At 35.9% G+C, this 27,970-nt stretch overlaps 1 protein-coding gene across 1 annotated transcript; it reads left to right on the top strand.

Annotated features, from left to right (window-relative positions):
* The first annotated feature begins 15,481 nt into the window (after window positions 1-15,481).
* Window positions 15,482-23,314, top strand: LOC116005021 (ubiquitin carboxyl-terminal hydrolase 24-like). The gene is made up of 7 exons (XM_031245238.1): window positions 15,482-16,106; window positions 19,345-19,995; window positions 20,083-20,270; window positions 21,577-21,791; window positions 22,064-22,209; window positions 22,344-22,520; window positions 22,848-23,314. Exons 1-7 carry the CDS (start codon window positions 16,092-16,094, stop codon window positions 23,034-23,036), a joined length of 1,581 nt encoding a protein of 526 aa, XP_031101098.1. The 5' UTR covers window positions 15,482-16,091; the 3' UTR covers window positions 23,037-23,314.
* Window positions 23,315-27,970: the final 4,656 nt, after the last annotated feature.

A 27,970-nucleotide genomic window follows, 5' to 3' on the forward strand; every position in this document is an offset into this window, starting at 1 on the left:
CAGCACATTCAGAAAGTGAATTTTTCTCCACATGTTTCAACAAATCCTTAGCACTGTCAAATTTGGGAATTGTTGACTTTATGTTGCTTCCAAGTGTCATTCGCATAAGTATTATGCTAAGTCTATTTGACCTTTCTCATGCTTGATGGAAAGCTACATCATCAGCACTGCTAGTATCATCAATAGCAGCGGGCTTGTCAGTCAAGAGTGCTAGATCAAGATCCAGAACACCGAGGTGAAACTGAATTTGTTCATGCCACTCAGCAAAATTCAGCCCATTAAACTTTACAATAGACGCAGCTTGCGAATGCATTGAAACACAACTTAATGCTGCAATATATATAAAATACTTAAAACATTAATTCTATATTAACACAAAGTAAATACATTTAACTAACATACTCATAAACAATTAAATACATTGAAAGTCTCTTTTGGGTGATCCAACAATGTATAACATTAAAGATAACGATGCTTAATTATTACAATTTTCACATAATTGGCTATTAATTATATTATGATTAGACTTGTTTGCTATCTTTGGATATGCTAAACAATCCAATCGAATATAAATAATTAACCGCTATTATGTTTATAATTATGAAATAATTGATCAACCTTTGGGTGACTCTTAAATATTTCATAATTATTAAACTTCAATTTACCCAGTATAATGGAAAAAAAAATCATGTCATTTCATTATAAGCATCACATAATCATGGGTAATTGAATTTTTTTTATTTAAATTTGATATTTATGAAACTTTATAATTTGGTCACTTTGGTGACTAACAAATAATCATAATTAGATATCAAATAATTATACTATAATAAATAAAATCATAAAATCAATAAAGCATAACAATATAAAAGAAATACGTAAAAAAAAATTGATCACTGAATATCACGAAATACGATACTTCATTAAAGCCTAATATTACTGCATATTACTTCATTTTGATACGCATGTCTATGAACGAAAGCGAACGGAAACGAATGAAAAGCATTAAACGCATTCTTCCCATATGCCTACGAAAACCATACATACAAATATATGCAATTGTACTGACAATATATAGGACATACATACGAAAACCATACATACAAACATACAGTAATTAACTTCACATATGCAGTTGTCAATTTGATGATGATTGAAATATATAGATTATGCATACGAATGATTGTGTAGAATATCCTTGCTACATATAGAAATAGACTAACATGCCATCAACTTAATACAACATTACAGACATTCGCCATCAAGATTCATATGCGAATGAGTAATATAGATTAACATGCGGAAGAAAAAAAATAAACTGTCTACTTCATCATTATATATGAAAAATCATATGTTCTTAAAACCTGGCTGTGATACCAAATGTAAGTTAAAATCCGTAAACATACAAGTAGACCTTCAGAACACATGATTTTCACATAATACTTTAATTAGTGTTTAATGAATAATATACCTGGCTCCATGGTTTCACTGTAGATCCTTCTTTCAAATGGAGACTTGGTTTCTCCCTCCAGACCCTGAGCATTCCCTTAGTATATGAACTATGATGGAGAGAGAACTTTGTTTTGCAAAAGGTTGGGGAGAGGACCAGAGTCCTGAGTGGTTGATAAACCATCTCACAGTTCCATCAACGTGAGATGGATATCTGAGCAATTGAAACTGCTCCTTATATTATCTGACCAATAGTAGAATTAGTATTATTATTAAATTCAAATAAATATTTATGAGCCATAATAATGGGTCACATAATTATTCTAACAAAATATGCTAATTGAGCTTCAACAAACTCTCTCCTAAAACCCAATAGATGTTTCATCAACCTTTTTCTCTCCTTACAATTCCTCACCCTCTCGTCTTTATCAATTTTTTATTCTACACACCCCATTTGTTAACTTTATCAACAAACACTTCTTTAAATTTGTTAACTCTATACACTGATAAGTGCTAAAAATTCACTCTTTTATGAGTCATTTTGGGTTGTGTTGTGCTTATTTGGAGTGCTTTGTGGATGATTTATGATGAAAATGCTTAGAAATGTGCTAATGTGTTGTAAATCCCTATAAATGTGTACATTTGAGTGTTTTGAAGGTTTTGAGCATAAAGGAGGGCATATGGGCTTGAAAGGGAGCATTTGAGGAAGAATAATGTGAAGAGGTGTTGCACTAACCCAGTCACAATTGTGGCGGGGTCGTGGTAGAGAAACAGTGCCTGCCACGATCGTGGCGAGGTTCATGACGGGGAAGCAGCGCAAGATTTTGGAGCTTTCGGGATTTTTGAGTATAAATATCATATTTTTAGTAGGAATTAGGGGTTAAACTTTAGTTGTATCACTTCATTTTGTTGGGAAATAATCTCGAAATACCCAAGAAAATGGACGGAAATAGAAAATCCACTAAAACAAAAAAAATATTACAAGAAATTCCAGGAATTTAAACCTACAACAAAGGTTAGATAAACCTGGAATACAAGGGACGGTGAAGAACGGACTTTTGGGGTAGATGTAAGTATGAGTCGAGTTGCCTCTGTCCTTAAAACCTTATTTACCGCCTCCCGGGGGTGCTGGAGCGTTGTGGTCTAGGTTTCCCAAGATAAAACGTACTATGATCCGCCGTTTGAGCACACAAACTTGGATCCGGCAAACGAGAACGTGGGATGAACACAGGTGGCTAGAACGAAGGAAGATCAGAGTTTCGAGGAGGAAAACTGATTTCTTACGTATTGTATAAATCTCCTGCTCAACCTGGTAATTTATAGTAGAGGAAAAGGATAAATAGCATTGATAATGACATTCATTCTTCACATGTAACCTCCACCCACTAAGCACGAATTTACTTCCCACTATCAGTCCATTAATAAGAAATAATGGCCGGATTAATCAAATTAATTCCATAATGCCAAAGGTCATTCTTATGAACGGTCACAGTGGAAGTGATACGTCGCTGCGGAGGTCACTACGAGTTACCCTGGAAGCCACGAGACATCGCTCGTGAGAGAGGTTCGCCAGACATTAGCCTGCGAGAGGTCTGCAAGACGCGTGACCGCCTTCCTTCGAGAGATCGCGTCTCTCGGGCGTAACTTCGCATGATGTCTCGAACGCTACCGAGGCGTGCCGCGAGACATCACTAATGTCTCGCGCGTTGCCGAGGTACGAGACATCGCTGATGTCTCGAACTCATCCCTGCTGCGGCGCTGCTTCGAGAGTTCTCGACCTCTCGAAGGTTTGTGTGGTACTGAGATGGAAAAATGTTCGAAAATTCAGCATAACTTAGCCCGCAAGGCCAGCCAATTTTTCGGACGACATTCATGCCCGCAGGTGCCAGCGCACACGAGTTCAAGCCTTTTCGAACTTATTTTGGGATTTGATTTGCAATCCCCCCCGGCGCACGAGAGAGAGCATCTATGCCATACAAGTCAATTAGCTTTAAAAAGCCTCTTGTATATATAGTGGGTGAAATCCTCTTCCCAAACCAATGTGGGACAAAGGCTTTCCTTAAAGCTTTTCCCACACACTTTCCATCTCAATGGGTCTACTTTGAGAACCAATTTCTCATTCACCCATTATCTATTTTGAGCGTATAATATACCGATTTCTTCGTCTCAGTACGAAGAATCCGAATCCACTTTGACCCGACCCAAATCGGATGTGGACCCTACATATATTTATACCACAAAATGGCCACTTAAAATGCCATTTATGCCATTTTTTCCAACAATCCCGCACATGAATGAAAATTGTTTTCGGGGTATTTTAGAAAACGGAAACAACTGTGTTCAACGGTTGATTCCTGCATAGCAGAGGTTGGTTTAACCCTTTGAACCTTGCCTTGTGAGATCTATATACCCTACTGGCTGTACGGTAGAACGCGATGTCTTTGAACCGACTGCCGTTTGTGTAGACATTGACAAATCTCACACAGGAACCATCCAACCACGTCCTGTTCTCATGACTGTGCCCATTTTGGTCTTGGGACACCTGCCTGGTTCTACAACGCGATGATAGTCACCTGCCTGGGACACCTGCCTGTTCAATTCTCCTTTGAAGCGACCCACACTTCTCTCTCACATAGGTGATTCTTTCTCGAGTTTCCCGCAACTCAACACATGCCCATTTGACATTGCATACACAGCATATGTTAGATGACAATTGAATCATTAAAGCACTAGTGTGCTAGCCTCGATCGGGAGTCACTGTTTTAACGAGGAGTGGTAGGGGTCGGGGACCCCCATAGTGACGCGCTCATTCCATAATTTAGTTGTCCCATTGAACCTAGGTGCCAGTTAGGTTGGGTATCCACTATGGAATTTTTATATACCAAGTGCTTAAGACCCATTCCTCGTATCAATTTCTCAACAACCAAAGGTTACCCTTAAGGTTAGCGGCCGCTACGTTGTCCTCTTTTTGACCTTATAGTCAACAAAGACAACTCCCGTTGCTAGAAATTGTTAAATGGTATTATGTCTACGACTTATAAGTCTAGACTACCATACAACTCCATACTCAACCAATTTTGGATTGACTATAGCAAAACAATAACATTGGAGGTATGAGTTTTCCAACTCGGGAACATTCTCAACACGAATGGCATTACCATTCAACCTCTCGAGACACATGTGTCCTAAGGTTTTCAGCATAGATTCCAATAAGGATCTCGCTATCACGAGAATTTCCACTTTTGACTGACTATCCCGGCTCACATCAACCATGTAGCCGCTCATGGACTTAACGTCCTTTTGATATCCGATTAACGCACTATACTTTCCAAGTACGACTGGATATCGCACGTACTGCAGTCCAAAATTATAAGTATACCAATTGTATCTCATAATTTTCCACTATTGCCTTCTAGTGCGTAGCACTAGGGTTACTCGTATCACTACAGAGTTTATAAACCGCAAGGCAATATTTGGCCAAACGCAACACATTAGATACAATTGAACTTACCAATAATCGGAATGTATTCTCATCGAGAAGTACAATCTTTAAGATTTTGGATATTTAGTATCTAACGTTGTCCAAGCCACTTGATTGTCATCCTTTTGCAAGGAATTAATCAACACAATGAGATTGGCTTCACATGAGACCAACAGGTCCTCTCATGACTTTAATCACTAAGATTTAAACCTGCCAATTCATATCTTTCACGTCAATTTTCCAATTTAACATGATCCTGGTAGACTTAATCACTCGACCGTTTTCTACCCACGATGAGTTTATCGTGTATAAACATATAGTAACAACATCGTCTATTGTATGCCATACATAGACCTTTTGTCATTCTATTTATACTAAACTCGTTGGTTTATCATTGTATGATCAAAACATCACGTGCCAATATTTCAGGCTTATTGTTTTACCATACAAGGATTTTACCAAGCTACCCACTTTCTTTCATAGTGTGGAACTAACAAAGCCCTTAGGCCGTTCCTTGACTATAAAGAAATGGTTATTAAATCCACTTGATGAACTTCCAAATCCCACACCGTGGTTGAGGCAAGTATCATCCTTATGGATTTTTATTCTCACACGAGAGAATACACATTAAAGTAATCAAGGCACTCGCAAGTAATCTTCAATTACAGACATGTCCTTATACTTCAATGAAATTAACCAGTTTTATCTTCCAACCGATGATCCACCTAGGATCCAAAGGTTTTATAACCCGGAGGAAGAACAACCAGTTCTGAAGTATGATTCTCTAAGACAGAATCTACTTCACCTTATAGCCTCTTTTTGGTACAAACCCAATTTGCACCTTACGAACCAACCCACCACTAATCAGGAGATTAATTCTTAGAATTTGTATTGGATTTAACTTGAAGTTAATTCCGTAATGTTCAGAATTATTCCCTCAATAGCTTGGCCGGTCACGAGAGGTGACTTTGTCCATTCACGAGAGGTAAACTTATTTTACTTATCATGGACATCCGTAGAAAACACAATTTCTACATCCATTCGAGGCTTTATTTTCTAACAAGCCGTGTTAGAAAACCTAATCCAATTTCTAGTAAACAAGTTAGACTATGCATATCGCATTCTAACAAGTACGTCAGAAAATCGGACCACATGATTCTACAATCCTTACCAAATACATTCCATTTTCTAGTTAACAAGTTAGATTATGCTCATCACGTTCTAATATGTAAGTAAAAAAATCTGGATTACAGGATTTTCCAAATCATTACTCATTAGCTATGTCTAGCTATGAGTTCGGGTTTTAGGTCCAATTGACCTTCATAGAAAACCCATCTTCAACGAATGATGAATTTCTGATTCATTATGTTCTTACATATGTCCGTCCGAGACATGGACTTTGGGTATTAAGAGCAGAACACATTTGGCAAGTCGCCCCCACATTTCAAGTATCAATAGGATAGCTCAAACATATCCACACTCGTAAGGAACCTTATAGAGTTACTTTGTAGGGAACCTTCGTAAAAGGTTTTTGCTTGTCCAAAAGACAATTGCCTCCCCCCTACATTCTTGAGGTAGGCCCGAACATATTAACGTATTGATAATCGTGTTCGGTAGCATCGTTCGATTGAGGTGAATCAACATTATACTCTCAAGTATAATAACAACATAGAAATCACCTGAAGGTGTTTCTTGTTCACCACATCGATCGATTTTAACCGCATTAATTCAACAATTAATTTGGTTTTCACTTTATTCTTATAAAGAATAACATACCACTACAGCGGTCCTGGAAGCAATAAACAACCTCTTCTCGCAAGGTATAGGCAGTACCAAACTACCCCTTACGATCACGAGAGGTGGAGGGTTTGGTTTTCACTTTATTCTTATAAAGAATAACATACCGCTACAGCGGTCCTGAAAGCAATAAACAACCTCTTCTCGCAAGGTATAGGCAGTACTAAACTACCCCTTACGATCACGAGAGGTGGAAGGGTTAGCAACCTTTTGCAAGGTGCAGTTAAATCCCACGAGAGGTGCTCGAATTACCTCTTCTCGGAAGACTAACAATCTTCCATATGCTTTCATATCAGATGATTGTGACAACCATTTCGAATCCCATAAGCTTTGAACTTTAATTCCATCTTAATCCCGTTAAGCACTACGATTTGTGTCTTAACCAATGGATTAATCTTGGTATTAAACAAGCTGTTTAGATGTTAAGCACTACGATTTGTGTCTTAACCAATGGATTAATCTTGGTATTAAACAAGCTGTTTAGATGTTAGTGTCGTAGTGCACTATCCTAGTGAATTCAATTAGCCCTTAAAATGCTAATAATACACTAGTCCGTTAGTGTACGAAACACTATTACGTTGGTACGTTAGTGGTGTATCAAACCCACTTACCCAGTACTAGATACAGTTTCCCGTTAAGCGATTAAGCTTTAAACAAATGTAAATAGATACTACAACGTACCAAATTGCTAAATAAATAGCAACCGATTGAGCCTTTCCGTTAGCGCTGCAACGTTAGCACTTAAGCTCAATTTAACCGATTATTGACCCAACGTTCCATCATTTGTCTCAAATTACAATTAACGAGATCAAATCAACCAAAATTCCAACTAGTTGAATCAAACCATTATAATCGCATTAAGAATATCACTTAAAAATATTCCAAACAATTGAGCCGTAATGCTCACGATTATAAGGTTATCTCAATTTTTGACAATTGATTTTCCTATGAAATCTAGAACCGAGGTTCGTTACGTGATTTCAATCATGCAACACACGAGTTACATTTTTTTGTTGGTCATTAACCATATTAGCATTTCTCAAACAAATGCTACACATGCACAAAGCATATAAAATATTGAATCATACATCAAAATTATTTCACAAAATAATACGCATGTATATCGTGATTCAATACTTCTCAATGGAACATACATATTTTTAATCAATAAAAATATTACAAAGGATACTACTACAAATTTATTAAAAATAAATTCAACTAGATAGGAGATTACAATGGAAATAAACTTCCTAATCCCTATCTCGTAGTAGTCCATCACATCGTGTGCCTTGTTCCATTTGATCAGCAGTCCACTCCCTCGGGGTGGTCTCATCACAGCACATCGGAATCCGGTTGTGACCTTCACTCGTCCAACCATCCACCGTACCCATTAATACTAGCAAAGTTGTCTTCAACCTTTTCTCCAGGATGACGGTTCGCATCGTAATGACCCTTCACCTTCCTCACATAAACTAGTTCAGGTTTAAGCTTTCGCTTGGCCTTCACTCGATTATGATCGAAGTCATTGGTCACACTACCACAGTCCTCGGACCATGTAGTAATCACACCACTGGATCCTGCGTGGCTATTAGCCGATCTAATTGGTATCGAGGGTACCTGCATCGTAGGAACATTTTCCGTGATGCCCACACCGTTCTGTGAACCAACGTTCACCGGTGCTTGGGAATGTGCAACAACGTTGCCGTTCCCTCCATTGTTGTTCACAACAACATTACCGTTCTCGTCCCCGTTAGCAAACAAGGGTAAGGCTGGATTTTCCATTTCTCCGTGGTATTCGAGAATTAGAAAACGAATAAATAAGGTTTTAAGTTTGTTGGGAAATAATCTCGAAATACCCAAGAAAATGGTCAAAAATAGAAAATCCACTAAAACAAAAAAATATTACAAGAAATTCCAGGAATTTAAACCTACAACAAAGGTTAGATAAACCTGGAATACAAGGGACGGTGAAGAACGGACTATTGGGGTAGATGTAAGTACGAGTCGAGTTGCCTCTGTCCTTAAAACCTTATTTACCGCCTCTCGGGGGTGCTAGAGCGTTGCGGTCTAGGTTTCCCAGGATAAAACGTACTACGATCCGCCTTTTGAGCACACAAACTTGGATCCGACGAATGAGAACGTGAGATGAACACAGGTGGCTAGAACGAAGGAAGATCAGAGTTTCGAGGAGGAAAACTGATTTCTTACGTATTGTATAAATCTCCTGCTCAACCTGGTAATTTATAGTAGAGGAAAAGGATAAATAGCATTGATAATGGCATTCATTCTTCACATGTAACCTCCACCCACTAAGCACGAATTTACTTCCCACTATCAGTCCATTAATAAGAAATAATGGCCGGATTAATCAAATTAATTCCATAATGCCAAAGGTCATTTTTATGAACGGTCACAGTGGAAGTGATACGTCGCTGCGGAGGTCACTACGAGTTACCCTGGAAGCCACGAGACATCGCTCGTGAGAGAGGTTCGCCAGACATCAGCCTGCGAGAGGTCCGCAAGACGCGTGACCGCCTTCCTTCGAGAGATCGCGTCTCTCGGGCGTAACTTCGCTTGATGTCTCGAACGCTACTGAGGCGTGCCGCGAGACATCGCTGATGTCTCAAACTCATCACCTCTCGAAGGTTTGCGTGGTACTGAGATTGAAAAATGTTCGGAAATTCGGCATAACTTAGCCCGCAAGGCCAGCCAATTTTCCGGACGACACTCGTGCCCGCAGGTGCCGGCGCACACGAGTTCAAGCCTTTTCGAACTCATTTTGGGATTTGATTTGCACCCCCCCCCCATGCGCGCGAGAGAGAGCCTCTATGCCATACAAGTCAATTAGCTTAAAAAAGACTCTTGTATATATAGTGGGTGAAATCCTCTTCCCAAACCAATGTGGGACAAAGGCTTTCTTTAAAGCTTTTCCGACACATTTTCCATCTCAATGGGTCTACTTTGAACCAATTTATCATTCACCCATTATCCATTTTGAGCGTATAATATATCGATCTCTTCGTCTCACTACGAAGAATCCGAATCCACTTTGACCCGACCCAAATCAGATGTGGACCCTATATATATTTATACCACAAAATGGCCACTTAAAATGCCATTTATGTCATTTTTTCCAACACATTTCACTTGTATTTCTCTCTCTAGGTTAGATTCATCTCTAGATCAAGCTCTCCATTAGTGAAGGAAGACTTCAAGTGTTGTAGGTGGAATTGACAACTTCTCTTGTAAGCTTGGATTGTCTTCTTCAATTTGATGATTGATTGCAATTGCTATTGAGTAGGTAACTTTCATTGCTTCTAATTTCTCTAATTTCCTCCATTGAATGCTCAATTGCTTTGTTATTTAATCTAGATCAATAATGTTTGGCTAGAGTCTCCATGTGAATTGGATCCTATTTCCTTGTTATGTGTATGAATTGAACTTGGCAATTGTGGCTATGTGTTGATGTCTTGTTGGAAGTGGAATGTTGATATTGACTCTTGTGTGTGAGTGTTAGGTAGGGTTTAGGTTTAGGTAGGGCTACCTTACATGTAATAGGTTTAGGTAGGGTTATGCTTGCAAGAAATTGGGGCTTAATCCTAGACTAGCTTCCCTTGCAATTCCCGCCCTAGATCCGATAGGACAAGGTCCGGAATGAGATGTAGACAACATGTTTGATGAAATGTCTCCTAGGGGATGTTGACATGAGAATGCTCATCTCTCTTGATAGGCCTTCAAAGTCTAAAACGACTAAGGCATTAGAAGTCATCTCACATAGACTCAATTCACACATAGTTCACCTCTTACCTAAGTTGCTTCATTTCACATGATTAAGGGTAGACTAGTCCAATTCACCTAACTCCATCTTTGTTTCCTTTGCTTTCTTTGATTACTCTTTACTTACCTTGCTCCCTTACTTCTTGCACAATGTACCTTGCTTTTTGCTTCCTAGTGCAAATGTGTGATGGTGTTTGATAATACAACATTGAATTCCAAGTGTCCGTCCTTATGAGACCGACACTCGGAGATTCCATCCTCGTTTACACTTTTCCATCCATACCACTAAACATACATCCATTATACACCCAAATTATTTTACAGTCTGCACAAACCTACATGCATTACTATTTTCTACTGCTCCCACTATGGTCTCTAGGGTGGTGGAGAAAGAATTTGTAATTGGGCATAAAGTGGCGATGGAATGTGAAAAGCAGAAAAATAGAAGAAAAAGAAAGCAAGAGAGGTGAGTATGGGATATGGGCAGTGGAGTCGCAAGAAACAAGGAAGTGGAGGATGGGTGGTTGGCAGGTTCATGTGAAGAGTCTTGGCATTGGAAAATACAAGACCAAAATTTTTAGCATTTATAAAAATTTTAATGTAATATTAATTTGTAAATTTTACACGATCATGTATGTAGAATAGTCATACTAAATTTATATGCAAGCCCGGTTAGGTTGGTATTTCCACTACCGGCACCCAAAACCCGGGATCAGATCTCGGCGTAATTACGACGGTGATGTTGGAAAAAACTATGGTCACTAGACTGGGTGATCACAAGGTTAAGACGACCACTAGGTCGGAAAATCAAATGGTCCCTAGACCATAATGACCACAAGGTCAAGACGGCCACTAGGTTGGAAAATCAAATGGTCCCTAGACCATAATGACCACAAGGTTAGGACGACCACTAGGTCGAAAAATCAAATGGTCCCTAGACCATAGCGACCGCGATGTTAAGAAATTGACGGTCTCTAGATACGTGAGGCAAAACATCCTCCATTATGATTAGAAGATCGAGAAAAGCAACGGTCTCCGGACCAGAATGACGAGTGTCCTCGTCCGCTATCGTGGGTATAGTAAAGCAATGAGTCCTTAGACCCCTAGCCCAAACATGGCATAAGAGGAGAAACGTCCTTAATACCAACCTTGAGATCACAAGAATGATCTCTATGTAACTAGCCCAAGCAGGACACAAAAGAATAACCATTGTCCTAGACGACCGAACAGATCAAAGGGATAAAGTTCTTAGACTGAAAGTAGAACACCGGTCGATGCACCAACCTGAGCAAGGTCTCAGACAAAGAAAGCCAATTCAGATCGGTATCTAAACCGACCTTTAAGTGGGACTCTCAGTTCGTAAATCGAGCATAAAAGGGGGAAAACGCCTTGTTCAAATGTTTTCGATTTTCAGAACCCATCATAATAATTAATGTGGATAATCAAAACTAACCAAACGTGATCGGCTGAGAATGATCTTAAAACTAGGTAATCTGGGTCAGGATTTGACCAAGCACAAACTAACTATGACTGATTAGCTCGATTAAAGGTCATTGGGAGAAGTGTTCCCACTTATGATCGATAAGATCAATAGAGGTCCCTGGACCGCGAATAAATCCAATCTCTTGATTGGTAAAATTTGATCCCTAGATCGTGAGTAAATCCAACCTCTTGATTGGTAAAATTTGACCGGTCATGTTAAAAAGTCTAATCTCTTGATTGGTAAAAGTTGATCACTAGATCACACCAAAAATCTAATCTCTCAGTTGGTAAAAATTGATCCCTAGGTCGTGTTTAGAATCCAATCACTTGATCGGTACAATTTGAGCCCTTGATTATACTAAAAGCCCGACCCCTAGATCGGTAAAATTTGATATCTTGATCGTGCTAAAAATCTTATCCCTAGATCGGTAAAATACAGTCCAAAAGATTGCACTCTTGGTTTTACTCTTTTTTCCTTTGCTAAGTGTTTTCTCATTGGGTTTTTCTTAGTCTATGGTTTTTAACGAGGCAACCAGTGTAACTCGGGCTAAAGAAGCATGTAGGCTTCTATGGTAGGATTTTATAGCCCGCCCCTTCCTCACTTACTCGACGTCAAGCCACGGACTGAGGGAGCTCCTTGATGAGGAATATACCCTAGGTATACTGCCCTATACGTTCTGTGCATTTGCTCTATATCAGGTACAAGGTTAAGTGCCTATATAAAGGGCCAAACCCTCAAGACTAAGGGGAGCCATTTTCCATAATCCTAATGTACATTCAACACTCAAGAGCTTGATCTCACATCTCACTCATCTTCTCTCTATCAATAACAATCATTCAATAACAAAGCTTCTTTACTCCTTTGATAATTAATTCAATGGCCAACAAAAGTCAATTTTTTCCTCCTCTTATACATTTCTATATACACACTATATATATATATATATATATATATATATATATATATATATATATATATATATATATATATATATATATATATATATATATATATATATATATATATATATATATATATATATATATATATATATATATATATACATACATAACAATTTGTTCTATCAATTGCAAATGGATTTTCAAAAGAAAATTAAGACTAGATGGATCAATTGAAAGATTGAAAGGTAGACTTGTAGCTAAAGGCTACAAATAGAGATTTGGTGAAGATTATTTTTATATTTATTCACCAATAACAAAAATTGCAACCATCCATTCTTTGTTTGCTTTAGCTTCACTACACAGGTTGATACTTCACCAAATGGAAGTGAAAACAACATTTTTGAATGGTGACTTGGATGAAGAAATCTACTTGGAACTCCTAGAAGTGTTGACCTTGGATAAGAAGGAAAGGTATGTAGACTCAAAAAATCTATGTATGGATTAAAATAAGCACCTAAGCAGTGATATGAAAATTTTCATAAAATTTTATTAGACTAGGTTACTCTGATAACCGCTCATATGCCTGCTTGTACTCTAAAGATATTGAGTCTAAGGTTGTGATTATATGTCTCTATGTAGATGACATGCTGATTTTTAGTTCAACTAATGATGCAATAAATGAGACAAAAAGAATGTTTTGCGCTAAGTTTTATATGAAGGATCTAGGTGAAGCCGATGTTATACTTGGGGTAAAAGTTACAAAAGTTGACAATGGCTTCTCTCACTCATGACCAATAGGGGCAAAATCGTCTCCAACACGGCACACCACAATTACCCAAGCGCTAATTGAAAAAGAAATTGAAATCATCTCCAACGTGTGTTGTGTATTTTCAAAGTGCATGGTGTATTCCAAAATCTAGACGGAGAGCATTTACAAAGTGTGTGGTGCATTATAGCAATTGTTAATCTACGGTGCATTACTGAACACTTGGTGGAGCATTTGTGCATGCATAGTTGTGCATTTATTCTACGCGTGTTGTCCATTTAAGCATTGTAGACATTGGGCATATGTGGTGCATTACTGAACACTTGGTAGTACATTTGTGCAAGCATACCGCAAACAAAAGTACAAAAATACCCCCAACACAAATAACCGCCTCCAACAACTAAATAATCATTCAATAAACACAACCTATCAGATTAGAAGAAACGAGACGTCAGGATTAAGCCGTACAACTACACCTGGGCAAGGAGCCACATTTGAACCAAGGTGCGGTCGTGTGGCTCTTCTTTGTGGCATATGTCAACAAGCATAAAGATGCATAGTATTGATTTATTATAGTGATTGTGTAAAATTACATGAAATTGATTTAGTTGGAGAGAACATGTAAGTTGATAAATAAAAAAAAAATTATCAAGATGAGAATTGTTTAAGATGCTTCATGTGAAAAATAATTTCAAAATAAAATTGGGAAGATCAGTATATATATTCAATTAATTTAAAATTATTTACAATTTAATTTTAAGTAAAATAGGTGAAATGGATGATGGAAATGCATATGTAGACAAGTAACTCTTTCCATAGCATTAGAATTGCACCATTTTGACTCTTGAGGTACACCTTTTTGAATTTTGAAGTACAGTTAAATTGATCAATCAACTCAAAATAAGTTTAAAAGCTTTGTTTTAATAGCAGTCACAAAGTGCAAAGTTTGTAGATACTGATGTACAAGTATTTAGGGACATGTAGGCTAGTTAAGAGACATAATGTGATTTAGTTTTCCACTTGTCTTTAGGGCAGTAGCAATTGGGAACCATTAAGTTTAAGGTTCAAACTTATATACAGTTAGTCAGTTACACCATGGTGTTTATCTTCTTCTTCTTCTTCTCTCTCCTTTTTTACTCTTGCATCATGTTGAAAAATTGACACATGAGTAACTATTTTACTGATTTGAATTAAATCAAAGTACATTCAGATTCTTCATATTGAATAAATGAATTTCGTAGATTAATATGCTCATAATGATTAAGATATTAATTTTTAATGCATATCAATAAAGTCAAAAGAAGGGTTTGTAAAATTTTTAATTCGTTCCAAAATAGAAAGATAGATAAATTTTATGGAAGTAATATTATGTTGGTGAGCTAGTGAGATGCAAGTATATATACAAATACAAGTGCATGCACCATAGATTCCAACATGTAGACATTGGTAAGCATGTTTGTTGTTGCATTTATTAGAATTTAAATTTAAAAAGAAAAGGAGGGAAAAAAGTTTTTGAGCATGATCGAATATGCTGCTTCGGGTTACCAAAGTCTATATTCTTGAGAAATATAAACAAGCCATTAGAAATATAAGTAAAATAGATGAAAAAATAGAAATTTATAATTAACAAATAGAAGAAATAAGAATTGAAAGAAGATCTGAGGTATTAGAAAAGATTTTGGAAAAAAGATTAAGATTAAGATGTCAGGAACAACAATAATTAATATAAATAATATACAGTAAAAAATAGTACAAACAGAATTAAAGATTGAACATAATAGAAATTTACTATTAGTATATAGCCAGAGTACAAATTTTGGATTTATTGGAGCCAAATAAATGCAAATCCTCGCAGTCTGAACGCCGCCCGATCGTAGGCTTTCGCGGCGTCGGTTGCGGTGTCGAACGTGCGCGAGAAGAGCGAGAGGAGGCACTACAGAGGCGTCAGACGGCGGCCGTGGGGGAAGTTCGCGGCGGAGATCCGAGATCCAAAGCGGCGCGGGAGTAGAATTTGGCTAAATTTAAAAAGAAAAAGAAGGGAAAAAAGTTTTTAAGCATGATCGAATATGCTGCTTCGGGTTACCAAAAATAGTGTCGTCTCCAATTATTTACAGTGCCTCTTCCCCCATTGTCTCCTTTGGGCTCTCCATTTCTCCTCACTGTTTGCCCAAAAACCCTTTCTGTCCGCCATTACAACACTTTCTTCACCTCCAAACCCGAAATCCTCACAAGAGGGAGAGAGACCAAACCCTAACAAACACTCATCTCTTCTCCTCTGCTCTCCTCTCTTCTTCTTCTCCCCCGCATTTTCATGTCTTCTATTGTCTTCCTGGTCTCCTGCATTTGGCTCCCGATTCACACCCTTCGGCCCCGCTTCTTCTCCGATGGCCTCCTCACTGGCTCTCCTCTGAGCCTTTCCTGTTCCAGTCTTCGAATATGACTGATCCCAAGGTATTGGATGCTCTTTGCCATTGTATTGCGCAATGTCGTTTGCTTGTATATTGTCATTGTTTTTGTGTTTTTTCCACGGTTTTGGAACTTAGTGGAGTGCAGTGGATTGATGGTTGGTGAGATTTTACTGTGGGGTGAAGCAACAGTGAGGATTTATTGTTAGGATTCGTAGGGATTATGGGATTTGTGTGGAAAATATGAGAACGTTGGAATTGTGATAAGGGGTTTCGAGTGAGGGAATTGCACTGCCAACAGTTATTGTTGCAACTGTACCTTTGGGTCAATTATTTTTTTGGTATAGGATTTTGCAGGGGATTCATCATCATGTGGGAGTTTTTGGTATGGGACAACTTTTCTGTTCCAGTTTAGAAAGGCCAGGATGCCAAAAATTTACCCAGAAAAGTTGAAATTTGTAGTATTAAGAAAAGCTAGGATTCCCCCTGTTCAAGCATGTAGTGATAGAAAATAGGTAATTTATTTTTAGGACTTATAGTGCTTTGCATGGAAAGCTGAAAACGTTCAGAGTATAACAATGGTATTGCATCAAATCAAAATTGTAAAAAATGGGAATTTGAGAACAACTGGAAGTTACATTCTCACCAGTTATTATTGCAATATACCTTCCCTTCAGTGCTTATTCATATAGGATTTTGCAGGGGACTCATAATGTGTAAATTTTTTATATGGGAAAACTTGTCTGTACTAGTTCGTAAAAGCCAGGATACTAAAAATTTACCCAGAAAAGTTGAAATTTGTGGTATTCAGAAAACTCAGGATACCGCCTGTTCAAGGCTTCAAGCATGTAGTGATATAAAAGAGGTAACTTATTGTTAGGACTTACAGTGCTTTGCCTTGAAAGTTGAAAATGTTCAAAGTGTAATAATGGTATTGCATCAAATCAAAATATTTAAAAATGGGAATTTGAGAACAACTGGAACTTACATTGTTGCCAGTTATTATTGCAACATATCTTCCCTTCAGTGCTTATTCATATAGGATTTTGCTGGGGGTTCAAGCTATTTAAATTTTTTATATGGGACATCTTTTCTAGCCTGATTCACAGAGTGGGAATACCTAACAGGTGTAGCCTAACCAAAAAATGCATAAAAATTCTACCTTGTTTGTAGTTCATTAAAATTTCTATTCAATGCAACTTGAATATGCAAAATAAATTAAACAATCTATCCTTCTTACAAAATACACCATAATATTTCTAAGTTTGGCTTGGAATTTTTTGTTTTCAGCTTGTGTTTTTTTTTTGTCAAGTTGAAAGACAAAGTATGCAAAAAAGAAAATAATAAAATAAACTACTAAGAACCTCTCTCTAAACGCTGAATATTGACCAAGTGACGCTTTAGTAACCGTCACTCATGAGTTAGCTTGACTCATCTACCTCTAACTACAACTCTAATTTTCCTACTAATTTACTGAAAAGATACCTTGAAATGTAATAATTACAAAAATGGAATTTGAAAATCATTTTCAATTTAGTTAATATTCCATTAGTTACACTACTTTTTTTTCATTTTTATTGTAGGCTCCGCATTCTCTTTTTTGCCCAAAACCGTTTGTGCTATTTGTACATTCAATCCTCTACTCCAAACTCAAAATCGTCGTTGCTAAGGAAGAGCGATAAACCCTAACTCTTCTCCTCTCCCATTTCTGTATTTCTTTTTCGGTTTTTTTCCGTCTCTTCCTCTATCATCTACATTTGGTTTCCAATTCAAATCCTGAAAAGATCCATTCCTGATCCATCAACTAGCTTTCCTGCTCAAGTCTGTGAAAACGGTAGATATGGAGGTATTCAAAATCATTCCTTTTTTTCCTTCTGCTGTAGCGCAAGATCTGTCATTATCTTGTGTATATCGGTTATAATTATATGTTTTCCTTTAAAAAAAAATTGAATTCATACTTATTGAAGTGTTTTGCATTGTTGATTAGGAATTATTAGTTATTGAGTCCTGCAATTAGCTTAAGAAATAAGATCCCCCTGTATATGGAAATTTTGGAAATGTCAAAATTATTAAATTTCAACAATTATTTTTTGAGGTTATGTTGCTATGGCAAGATAGTTATTAGCTTTTGCCATGCTTTTTATGGCTAAACTAACGTTTGTACAATAAATTTGAGTTGTACATTTACCTGTGGTTGAAGTGGTGTGGTAGCCTAGGACTTGCTTTTCCATTAATGCTTTTAAGTTGTAAAAGTAATAATAGCATTAGTAATATTAAAGTAGTGGAATGCCTATGGTCTATGGATAGATTTTCCCCCCAAAATGGTTGAAAAGCACAGTGGGTTCTTGCACAGTTCTATAGTTTATATCTGCACTGCAAGGAAAGTGCAACAGCCTAGAAAAATAGTAGAGTGAGTAGCTTTGCTTTGTGCTCCTGATAACAACTTTTATTAATTGCACCACACCTGATTTGTCAAGTTCTGGATGTTGTAATCTGCTACCTTGGAATTTAATTGAGATGCTTGATGTGAAGATTGGGGAATTATTTTGTTCATTTTCTTGAAGAAGGGGTGAAAAGTATAGTTGACTTTCTTTATTAGCAATTACATAGATTGATTGCCCTCTTGGTTACTTATCAGGAAAAGAATAATTCTTCTTAACCTATGTAGACTGTTCTTATATGCCCCTTCTAAGTAGACCAAGTTCCTCTCTTACTTTGCATATGGAGACAGACATGGTAATGTATGCATTTGGTAAGGGCTAGTGGCTTGTTAATTAATTAATGATTGATCCACAATAAGTCATTATTATTGCTTTCAAATCCAACTCCAATGACAAACTGACAAAGCACTTGAACTTGCACTCAGTTTCAGGAGTGGATTAAAAGAGGATTGTGAACTAGTGTAATCATGTAAACTATGAAAGGTTTTGAATAATACTAATAATAAATCTTCCTTTAATCTAATTTTGCAAGCTTGTGTTGAGCTTGGCTCAACTTACCTCTGAAGGGTATGCTTCTTGATTGCTTTGTTTTGTTTTGTTGTTTACTTCTTTTTATTATTATTATTATTATTATTATTATTATTATTATTATTATTATTATTATTATTATTATCTTCCTAAGAAATACTCTTTTCTTCAATCTTTCTTCTTTTCTCTAATTCTGTTAAAAAGATGAGTACTTGTAAACATTTGTGTCACAAAAACTAAGAAAGATTACTGGATCTTGTTGGTATTAATACTTTTCATGTTGTCATTTACTAATTTATCTGTTGTTTTTATCAGGTTTTCATCTTTGGGTCATTCACAGAAGATGAGATTAGAACTTTGCAAGGGCACCCAATGAAGAATGATGTAGAGATTACATTTGGTTCTTTGGATTCTGCAACCCTAAGATCTGTGGGACTTTTGAACTCAAATCTAACAAAAGTTGATTATTCTAGGGGAGCTCAACCATCCAAGGTTTTTAGTAAGGAGAACTCCAAAAATACTTCTGGCAGTACTGAAAAAGCATCAATACCAGTAATCTTCTCACAAGAAAATGGAAGCATAGGTGGTTCAGATCTGGGTTACCATAGTACTGCCCAAGAAGTGAAACCTTGCAACAAAGCACATCAGTTGTTGAGTTCTGAAGGTGCTTCTGTCACACCAAAGGAATCAAGTATAAAGCAGGAATCAACTGTGAATGTGACTAACTTATCAACCTCCTTGGATGGGGTTTCATTGGATGAATCAAAGGACTTTAGTGTAGGGAATTGCAGACAAAATGTTGTAAAAGCATCAAATGGGCCTGTTAATACAATTAGATATTTACAACCTCGAGGTTTAGTGAACTTGGGCAACCTGTGCTTTCTCAATGCGACCCTTCAGGCCCTGCTTTCTTGTGCTCCATTTGTTCAACTCTTGCAGGAACTTAGAACTCGTGAGATACCGGAGGTACTTTGCATGTTTGGTTATCTTCTTAGAATATATGGAAGTATAAAACATTGAACTTTAACTCAAATTTAATTTTGTACATGATAGAGTGGGTATTCTACGCTGCGTGCATTTGTTGAGTTTATCTCTGATTTCGATATGCCCCTCAAATCAAATTTGAAGAGAAAAGATCTGGCATTTATGGAGACTGGGAAGCCTTTCCGCCCTCTGATGTTTGAATCAGTTTTGAAAAGTTTCACTCCAGATGTCCCAAACAGCTTGACTGGCAGACCAAGGTTTGTATGTAGTGTTTGCAGACTATGTAGTATTCTAGTCATATTATCTTTTATTTGCTTTTGTTTTGTTTGTAATCTTGCAGTTTAGATTCTCACCTTCTTGTTTTTCTAATTGTTTATCAAATATCTTAAAAGATGCCGAACACTAGAGTAAACTCATGCTATGAATTTCAAACTTTGCTACTCCAGTTATTCTCAATAAAATTAATAATAAGGATCATGGGTTACATTTTGTAAATTTNATAAAATTAATAATAAGGATCATGGGTTACATTTTGTAAATTTTAATAGTTGGTAACTTGGTACTCTAAATCGTTTCATACTTAAATGTAAGTAAAATATTGAAAGAAATGATATATCAACCATTGGGTGAAGGCTTCAGATTTTCTCTCCCTTTCTTTAACTCTGGAGCATTCTTAGTTTATGCATATATTGATTATTTTTTTCATTTAAATCAGTTTTTGGCTAAGTGATTATAATTTTGTTATTGAGTATATATTTTCTCATGCACTTGGAAATGTAGAAAGGTTTTTATTTTTAATTAGATTGTTAGCATCTATTTAAGTGATTCTCTTCCCCTCTTGTCCATTTCTCAGTTACGAACATTCCACTTGCTATCATTAAATTGATGAAGAAATGAACAAGTTAAATTTTATTATTTTCAGTTAATACTGTATTAAACATTGTTATTTAGAATTTTATTTTATTTAAGCATTTCTTTCAGTATTCTATGATGTACTGTCCATGAATATTGTGCAGAAATTCTGTTAACTTTTGCCACCTAACTAAGACTTCTGGATTACCCTCACCCTTTGTGGTATATTTACTTCTAGGTGCAGTTCCTTGGGTTACTGATTTTCCTTTCTCGGAACTTTTCTTCTATGATTTGTTTCTTTTGATTTCCTGGTAATAAAATTACCACTACTTCCTACTGAAATTCTTACTGGCAGTCTTAACTGGATGGCCTTAAAATATACTGCCTCATACAAACATAAAGAAATATTTTGGATGTTTAGATTCAATTTGATGCAATACTTCTGCGTGTATAGCAGTAGCAAACCTAGAATTTTGAATAGTGTGTCACTTTTATTAATTGAAATTACTATAACACGTGCATAACATGTGCATTACATTTATAATTTGTTATAACTACACATAATATAGTGTAATTTTTCACTCAGTGAAAGGTAGATCTGCTTCTTTTTGTCTAAACTTGGTTTTATTTTTTAAAATGGAATGTATTGGTTTGCAATTTTCAGTCATACTCATGTTTTCTGTGCTCTGGTTGAATTTGCAATTATTTCAGGCAAGAAGATGCTCAAGAATTCCTCAGTTTTATTATGCATCAGATGCATGATGAATTGCTGAAATTAGAAGGTGAGTTGCCAAATGGTGTTGGAAGGAACTCCTCTTTGGTTTCATCTGTACATGTGGATGATGATGAAAATTGGGAAACTGTTGGCCCACGGAATATAAGTCAAATTTTTGGTGGTCAGTTGAAGAGCATTGTGAAGGCAAGAGGTATGCTCAAGAATTCCTCAGTTTTATTATGCATTTTTTCCTTTATTGTGGAAGGGATGCTAATTACCTGGCCTTTAGTGTACTCTTGTACCCGCTATATGTTTTGCATATTTGCAAGGACTTAGTGAATCAGTTGAATGAAAAACTAGTATCACTCTTCAAACAGAAACTAATGATATAGGCTCACACATAAATCTATTACTAGTGTCAATTTGTCCTTTGCTTTCTCTTGTTTATGAGTTGTGTCAGCTTGCTTTCATTAATCTATGCAGGTAATAAAGCCTCAGCAACTGTACAACCATTTCTGTTGCTCCACCTTAACATTTGCCCGGATCCTGTTTGTACAATAGAAGATGCTCTCCGACTATTTTCTGCACCAGAGACTCTAGAAGGGTACAGAACATCAGCAGATGGGAAGGTGAACTCCGTTAATTTATGCAACAAAATGTCTTCTCTTTTCTCTTTTGTATTGAAATTTGCATAGTAAATTAGGAATAGAGGAAATTAATCCTTGTCAAATATCAACATTTTGAAACATGATATATGTTTCAGGCTGAAGTGGTGAGTGCGAGCAAGTCTGTCAAGATTCTAGAGCTTTCTGATATTATGGTGTTGCATCTGATGCGCTTCACTTATGGAAGTGAAGGAAGTGCCAAGTTGCACAAACCTGTACACTTCCCTTTGGAGCTCGTGTTTGGACGTGATTTGCTGGTGTCTCCCCATTCTGAGGTGAGATTCTTTCCCTTTTAGAGTTAAATAAACAGAGAGAAGTCGAGTGTGAAATGCACGCAGGGCGCTCGCCACTTGCACCTCACATGCTCGCCACATGCACCTCACATGCCCGCAGCGTGCACCTCACATGCCCGCAGCGTGCACCTTGTGAGCATAAATATAATATGTGCAGTCCAACTATCAACTTAGGCTTTTAATTGAGATGGAGCACATGCTTTAATTCACCTTACATGCCCGCAGCGTGCACCTCACAATGCCTGCCTATGATTGTCTTATTTTAAAATTAAAATTGGAATCATATATTTATGTATATAACTACAACAGGGTTGGAGGTATGAGCTTGTTGCGACGATAACTCATCATGGGATGGACCCTTTTAAGGGTCACTATACAGCTGACGCCCGCCATCCGAGTGGCAAGTGGATGCGCTATGATGATGCTGCTGTCACCCCAATCCCAACAAGCAAAGTGCTGCATGAGCAAGCTTACATTCTCTTCTACAAACAGCTGTAATTGTAGAATTCAGAATGAGAGTGTTGCACTATTTTGCTGATCCAGAGTGAGCCATTTGTGGATATTTCTTTGTACATGTATTACAGTAGAAGCAAAAATAGGTGACAGATCTCACAGATGCAAGCATTAAGCATAGGAGGTAACCATACAGGATTATGTCTCTCTTTTCTCTTCCCTTCTCTTTTCTTTTTTCTATAAATTTAATTAATTCCCTGACTCAGAACCTTGAATGCCTCCTTTTATTTATATATTAACTCCATTTTATTTCCCTTCAAAAATCTTTCTTTTTTTGCTCCCTTTTGAGTTGGTCATTTGTTTAATTTCTTGTGCAGCCTGCACCTTTAGTGCACTTGTGCTGCACAAGTTGTGCTTTGAGATATTAAAACAAGTGTGCTGCCTATCTAATACTCTCTTGGTACCATTTTATCAATCTCACTTACCATTTTAGTCCATTCCAAATTAATGTCTTTTTTTTTTTTAATCATCATTAAATTTTTACTTTATACATTTTATCTTATGTTTCTTTTAAACTTTCTATATTCGCCTCAATTCTCATCTTTTTAGACGAACAAACAAGGAAAGAATATCACATATTCTTTTCGGTTACAAGAGATGGACCGCCTCAGTTCTATTTTATCAGTTATGTTTACTATTTATTAGTTAAATTATTGTTTTGTTTATTTTTTAGTATTTTTAAATTTAATTTTTGTATTTAATAGTACTTTATTAATAATAAACTTAAAATTATGAAAAAATTGAATTGAAAATAACATCACTCAAGTCTCATTAATTAAACAAGACACAAAATAAGACGAGTGGAATATTTAAAATAAAGCCGACAATTCACTCTTTTTAAAAAATTTTCTTTGGACTACAATTGCATCTAAATATTATTTAGATCAAATCTTGTTTATGTAATATGATTTTATCTTATTAAAATTATCGATTGAAATTATTTATATCAAGTCTTGTTTTATGTAATGTGATTTTATCTTATTAAAATTATCGATTGGTGATTGTACAAAAAGTCAATCAACAATAATAGGTTTTAATATTTGCCATAAGTTATAATATTTTATACAAATTCTCAAGTGACTTATTGTTTGCTGACAACCAATAGTCAAATTACAAATAGATTAATGCCCTGTTTGGTAAATGGTTGTAAGCTGATAGCTGTTAAAGGGTATAACTAGTTGATAATATTAGAATTAGCTGTTAGCTGTTTGATATAATTTCTTTATTGAAAAAGTTACTTTGACCAACTTTTTGAATTTTAACATTTTAGAATTACAAAAAACTTATTAACCAAATGCTTATATTGATTTTTTAACCAATTTAAGTAATTAATAGTGGTCAAATAAGCCAAAATTGATTGATAAGCTAACTAATTTACCAAGCAAGACCTAAATCTATATAGAGTAAATATTATAGAAAGAATAATTTATTTTGATTTAACTAATAATAACAAATCAGGTAAGCATTTAGTATATGTATATTTTTAAAAATAAAATAGACAAAAAGATATAACTCTTTAAAATTTAAAAAAAAAAAAAAACAAACAATTTAGAAGGAAAAGAATATATTCATAGGAAAATGGTACAATGAAATACTAATGTTGTTCTAAAATGATACTCCATAATGGATATAACTAAAAAGTCATAGTCACAAAAGCAAGAGAGGGAGGAATCTCCAAAGGAATTAGGGAATGAGGGGTCCCACTTCAAATGACGCCAGGTGGGCAATGCGTGTGACGTCACCAATTGCGCAACCGTACGCGGAGAATCGTGCAAAAGCGGGTGGGAGTCTGGGAGAGAGGGAGGGGCAAATATGGAAAACGGTACAGTTTGAGCTGGGTATGAGCTGTCAAAATTTGAATGCGACATGTGGCAGGTGCAGGGAGGTTGGTCCCATGCCAGCTGGACAGAACTACCATGCCGACAACAACAGGCAGCAATATTGGAGAGAGCAGCTGCAGTATCTCCGTCCAAAGTGTCCTTGCTCTTTATGCCATTTTATTTTTCAATTTTCTTTGTATAACTCCGATATTTCGAGATTGTTTATCAAAATGTAAAAATAGAGAATTTTTCAGAAAAAAATAGAAAATTAGAGGGAAAAATAAAAGAATAGAAAATTTGTTTACTAAATTTGTTCTTCCAAATTCTTATTTCACCTCCATTCTCCACTTTTCTTAAGAAATTTGGAGAATTCACAAACCAACTTCTCTAAATGGAGATATGGAAACACATGGGTTAATAGTGCTTATTGCCCTTGATGTAGTGACGCTTCTTCTTCGAACTTCTTGAAATTCTGACTCACGCTACTTCTTCATGTTTTTTGTTATTTCTATTATTATTATTATTATTATTATTATTAATTTTTAGTATTGACCACGGTCCTTCGACTTTCAAATTGTTACCATAGTTAACTACTCATTATCTTTCAACTATCAAAGCTTTTATCTTTTTTTCATTCTTTCTATACACCCATATTTGTTGTTGTTATTATTATTATTATTATGTTGTTATTATTATTATGCAAGAATAATGTATACAATTAACCCTATTATATTGTAGTATCTGTAAGTTAGTATCGCTTGTGACCTCCCGTATGAGAGAGTCACTACATGCCATTTGAGTACAAGGCTAATGGCGGGAATTTTTCATTTGTCAAGTAAAAAAATGATTTCCACCCCTACAAAACTCATTCAAATTTGTCACTTCTTGATATAATAATGTTTTTTTAGAGTTAATTTCATTTTTAGTCCTAAATTTATAGGTGTCAATCCACTTTAATCATTTTTATTTTCAAAACATCTTTCTTTAGCCCAAGTATTATTGTGACAAGACCATTTAGGTCTTCACTTTGTATAACGAAATTTATTGACGGATGACCAAAATTGGTCATGCCACAATAATACTAGAACGAAAGGATGATATTCTGAAAAGGAATTAAAAGTGAATAATCACATATAAATCTATGACTAAAAATGGAATTAACAGTTTTTTTTTTCTTTTTTATTCAAATCTCAAAAAATTTGTGTTTTTTTAAGGCATTTAGCTTTGTCTTATCAAATATGTTTACTTAGCTTGCTTTTAGAATAGTAATGATGAGATTATACGAGTGAGTGGTTTATGATGTACAAAAACCTTTTGAGTATAACTTTTTTAGAGGATGTTTGTTTTCTAAAATTCGTTTGAAAACACTTTCGTATGTTTTTTAATAAAGCAAAGTTTTTTTAAAAATTTGAGTTGTTTCGTAATTAACAAAAAAGAAAAAAAAAAGAAAAAAAAGGAAATGAAATGCATTATGGGCTTAATTAAAAAAAAAGTTGGGTCAAAATATGAACTTGAAATTAAATCCCAGAGTTTGTATTCTACTCTTTAAGACATATATGGATGACTGCGTTTTTTTTTTTTTAATAATAATTTAACCCCTATAAGCTATATCATTGAAGATTACAGCTTCGGTAAGTAACAATTATACGATGAACTAGGACCTACCTTGCATTGTGAACTCTAATCTAAAAATTATTTTCAGATTTTGTACCTGCAGTTAATTGCTTTTTACTTATAAAAAAAATTGAAGACACATCACATTATAATTATAATTATAGACACATAACATGATGACTACAAACACATAAACTATTAATTGCAAGTACAGAATATGTTAACTGTAGACAATATGTTAACCAACATTTTGTGCATGTAATTAACATATTCTGTACCTACCGTTAACAATTTATGTGTCTGTAAATATCATGCTATGTGCCTTCAATTTGTTTATAAGTACATAAATTATTAACTGCATATATAGAATGTATTAATTACAGACACATGATTTTTGAATTAGAGTTCATAATACAATACCAACCTTGATTCATGGTATACCAATTGCAACATGTACTAAGCATCTAGCGACTTTTCAAGACTGCTTCTTTTTTTTTCTTTTTTTTTTTTTGGTTTAAGAAATAAGTAGGTTGCGGATTCTATATTTTGCTTATAGAAAAATGAATACATTACTTTTACAGTGAATTTCATTCTAGTCCTAGAATATAGGTAACAATGTATTAATTATTTTTTTCAGGGCATTCATTTTTTATCCTTCATCAGCAATACAGTTTAAATGTCATTAAATATAAAGATATTTTGGTCTTCAATTATGAATTTTTTTAAAAAGAAACATAAAAAATATAGCGGGTCAACCTTATATATATATATATATATATTTAGGGAAGTGTTCAGGTGCGAGTATAGCTTCCCGTGTGGTTCCTTCAACCTTACGCACATTAAGAAGGAAAACCATGCACCTAAGTAACGACACAACCGCACCAAAGAAGACCAATCGCACATGAAGCCATATATATATATATATATATATATATGATAGTAAATATACTCCGACGGTACTAACCCGACCGTAGGGTCGGCGAGTTGGGTGCCCTCCAGGACCCGACTGCCCGCGCGTAATCCCACGTCCTATCTGTTAGCTCTGGTCCGACCGCAGGGGTCGGCCGTGACCTTTGATTGACAGATGTCTGTCCCGTCGGCGCCGCCACATGCTACCTCTCGCCTTGGCGAGGAGGTCGTTGCATGTCCGCCACATGCTCGTCATGCCGGAGCGACGGAGCTCAGCCTTTTCCATCTTATAAATATCGCATTAATGAGGAGAGAGAGGGACTTTTGGACAGATTCTCGATAAAAGCTTAGAGAACGCTCGGACAGTTGGGAGGCCCACTGCCGACCACCCAAGCCTTTTACGCTCACGTCATATATCGAATCCGTGCTTTGAGCCAAATTAATAAAAGTGATCGTATTTGTGCTTTAGCTTCGTATCCTCTCATTTTACGTTATCAATATATATATATATATATATATATATATATATATATATATATATATATATATATATATATATATATATATATATATATA

This window comes from Ipomoea triloba, chromosome 14 (assembly GCF_003576645.1).
Source record: "Ipomoea triloba cultivar NCNSP0323 chromosome 14, ASM357664v1".
In the NCBI taxonomy this organism is placed as follows: Eukaryota; Viridiplantae; Streptophyta; class Magnoliopsida; order Solanales; family Convolvulaceae; genus Ipomoea; species Ipomoea triloba.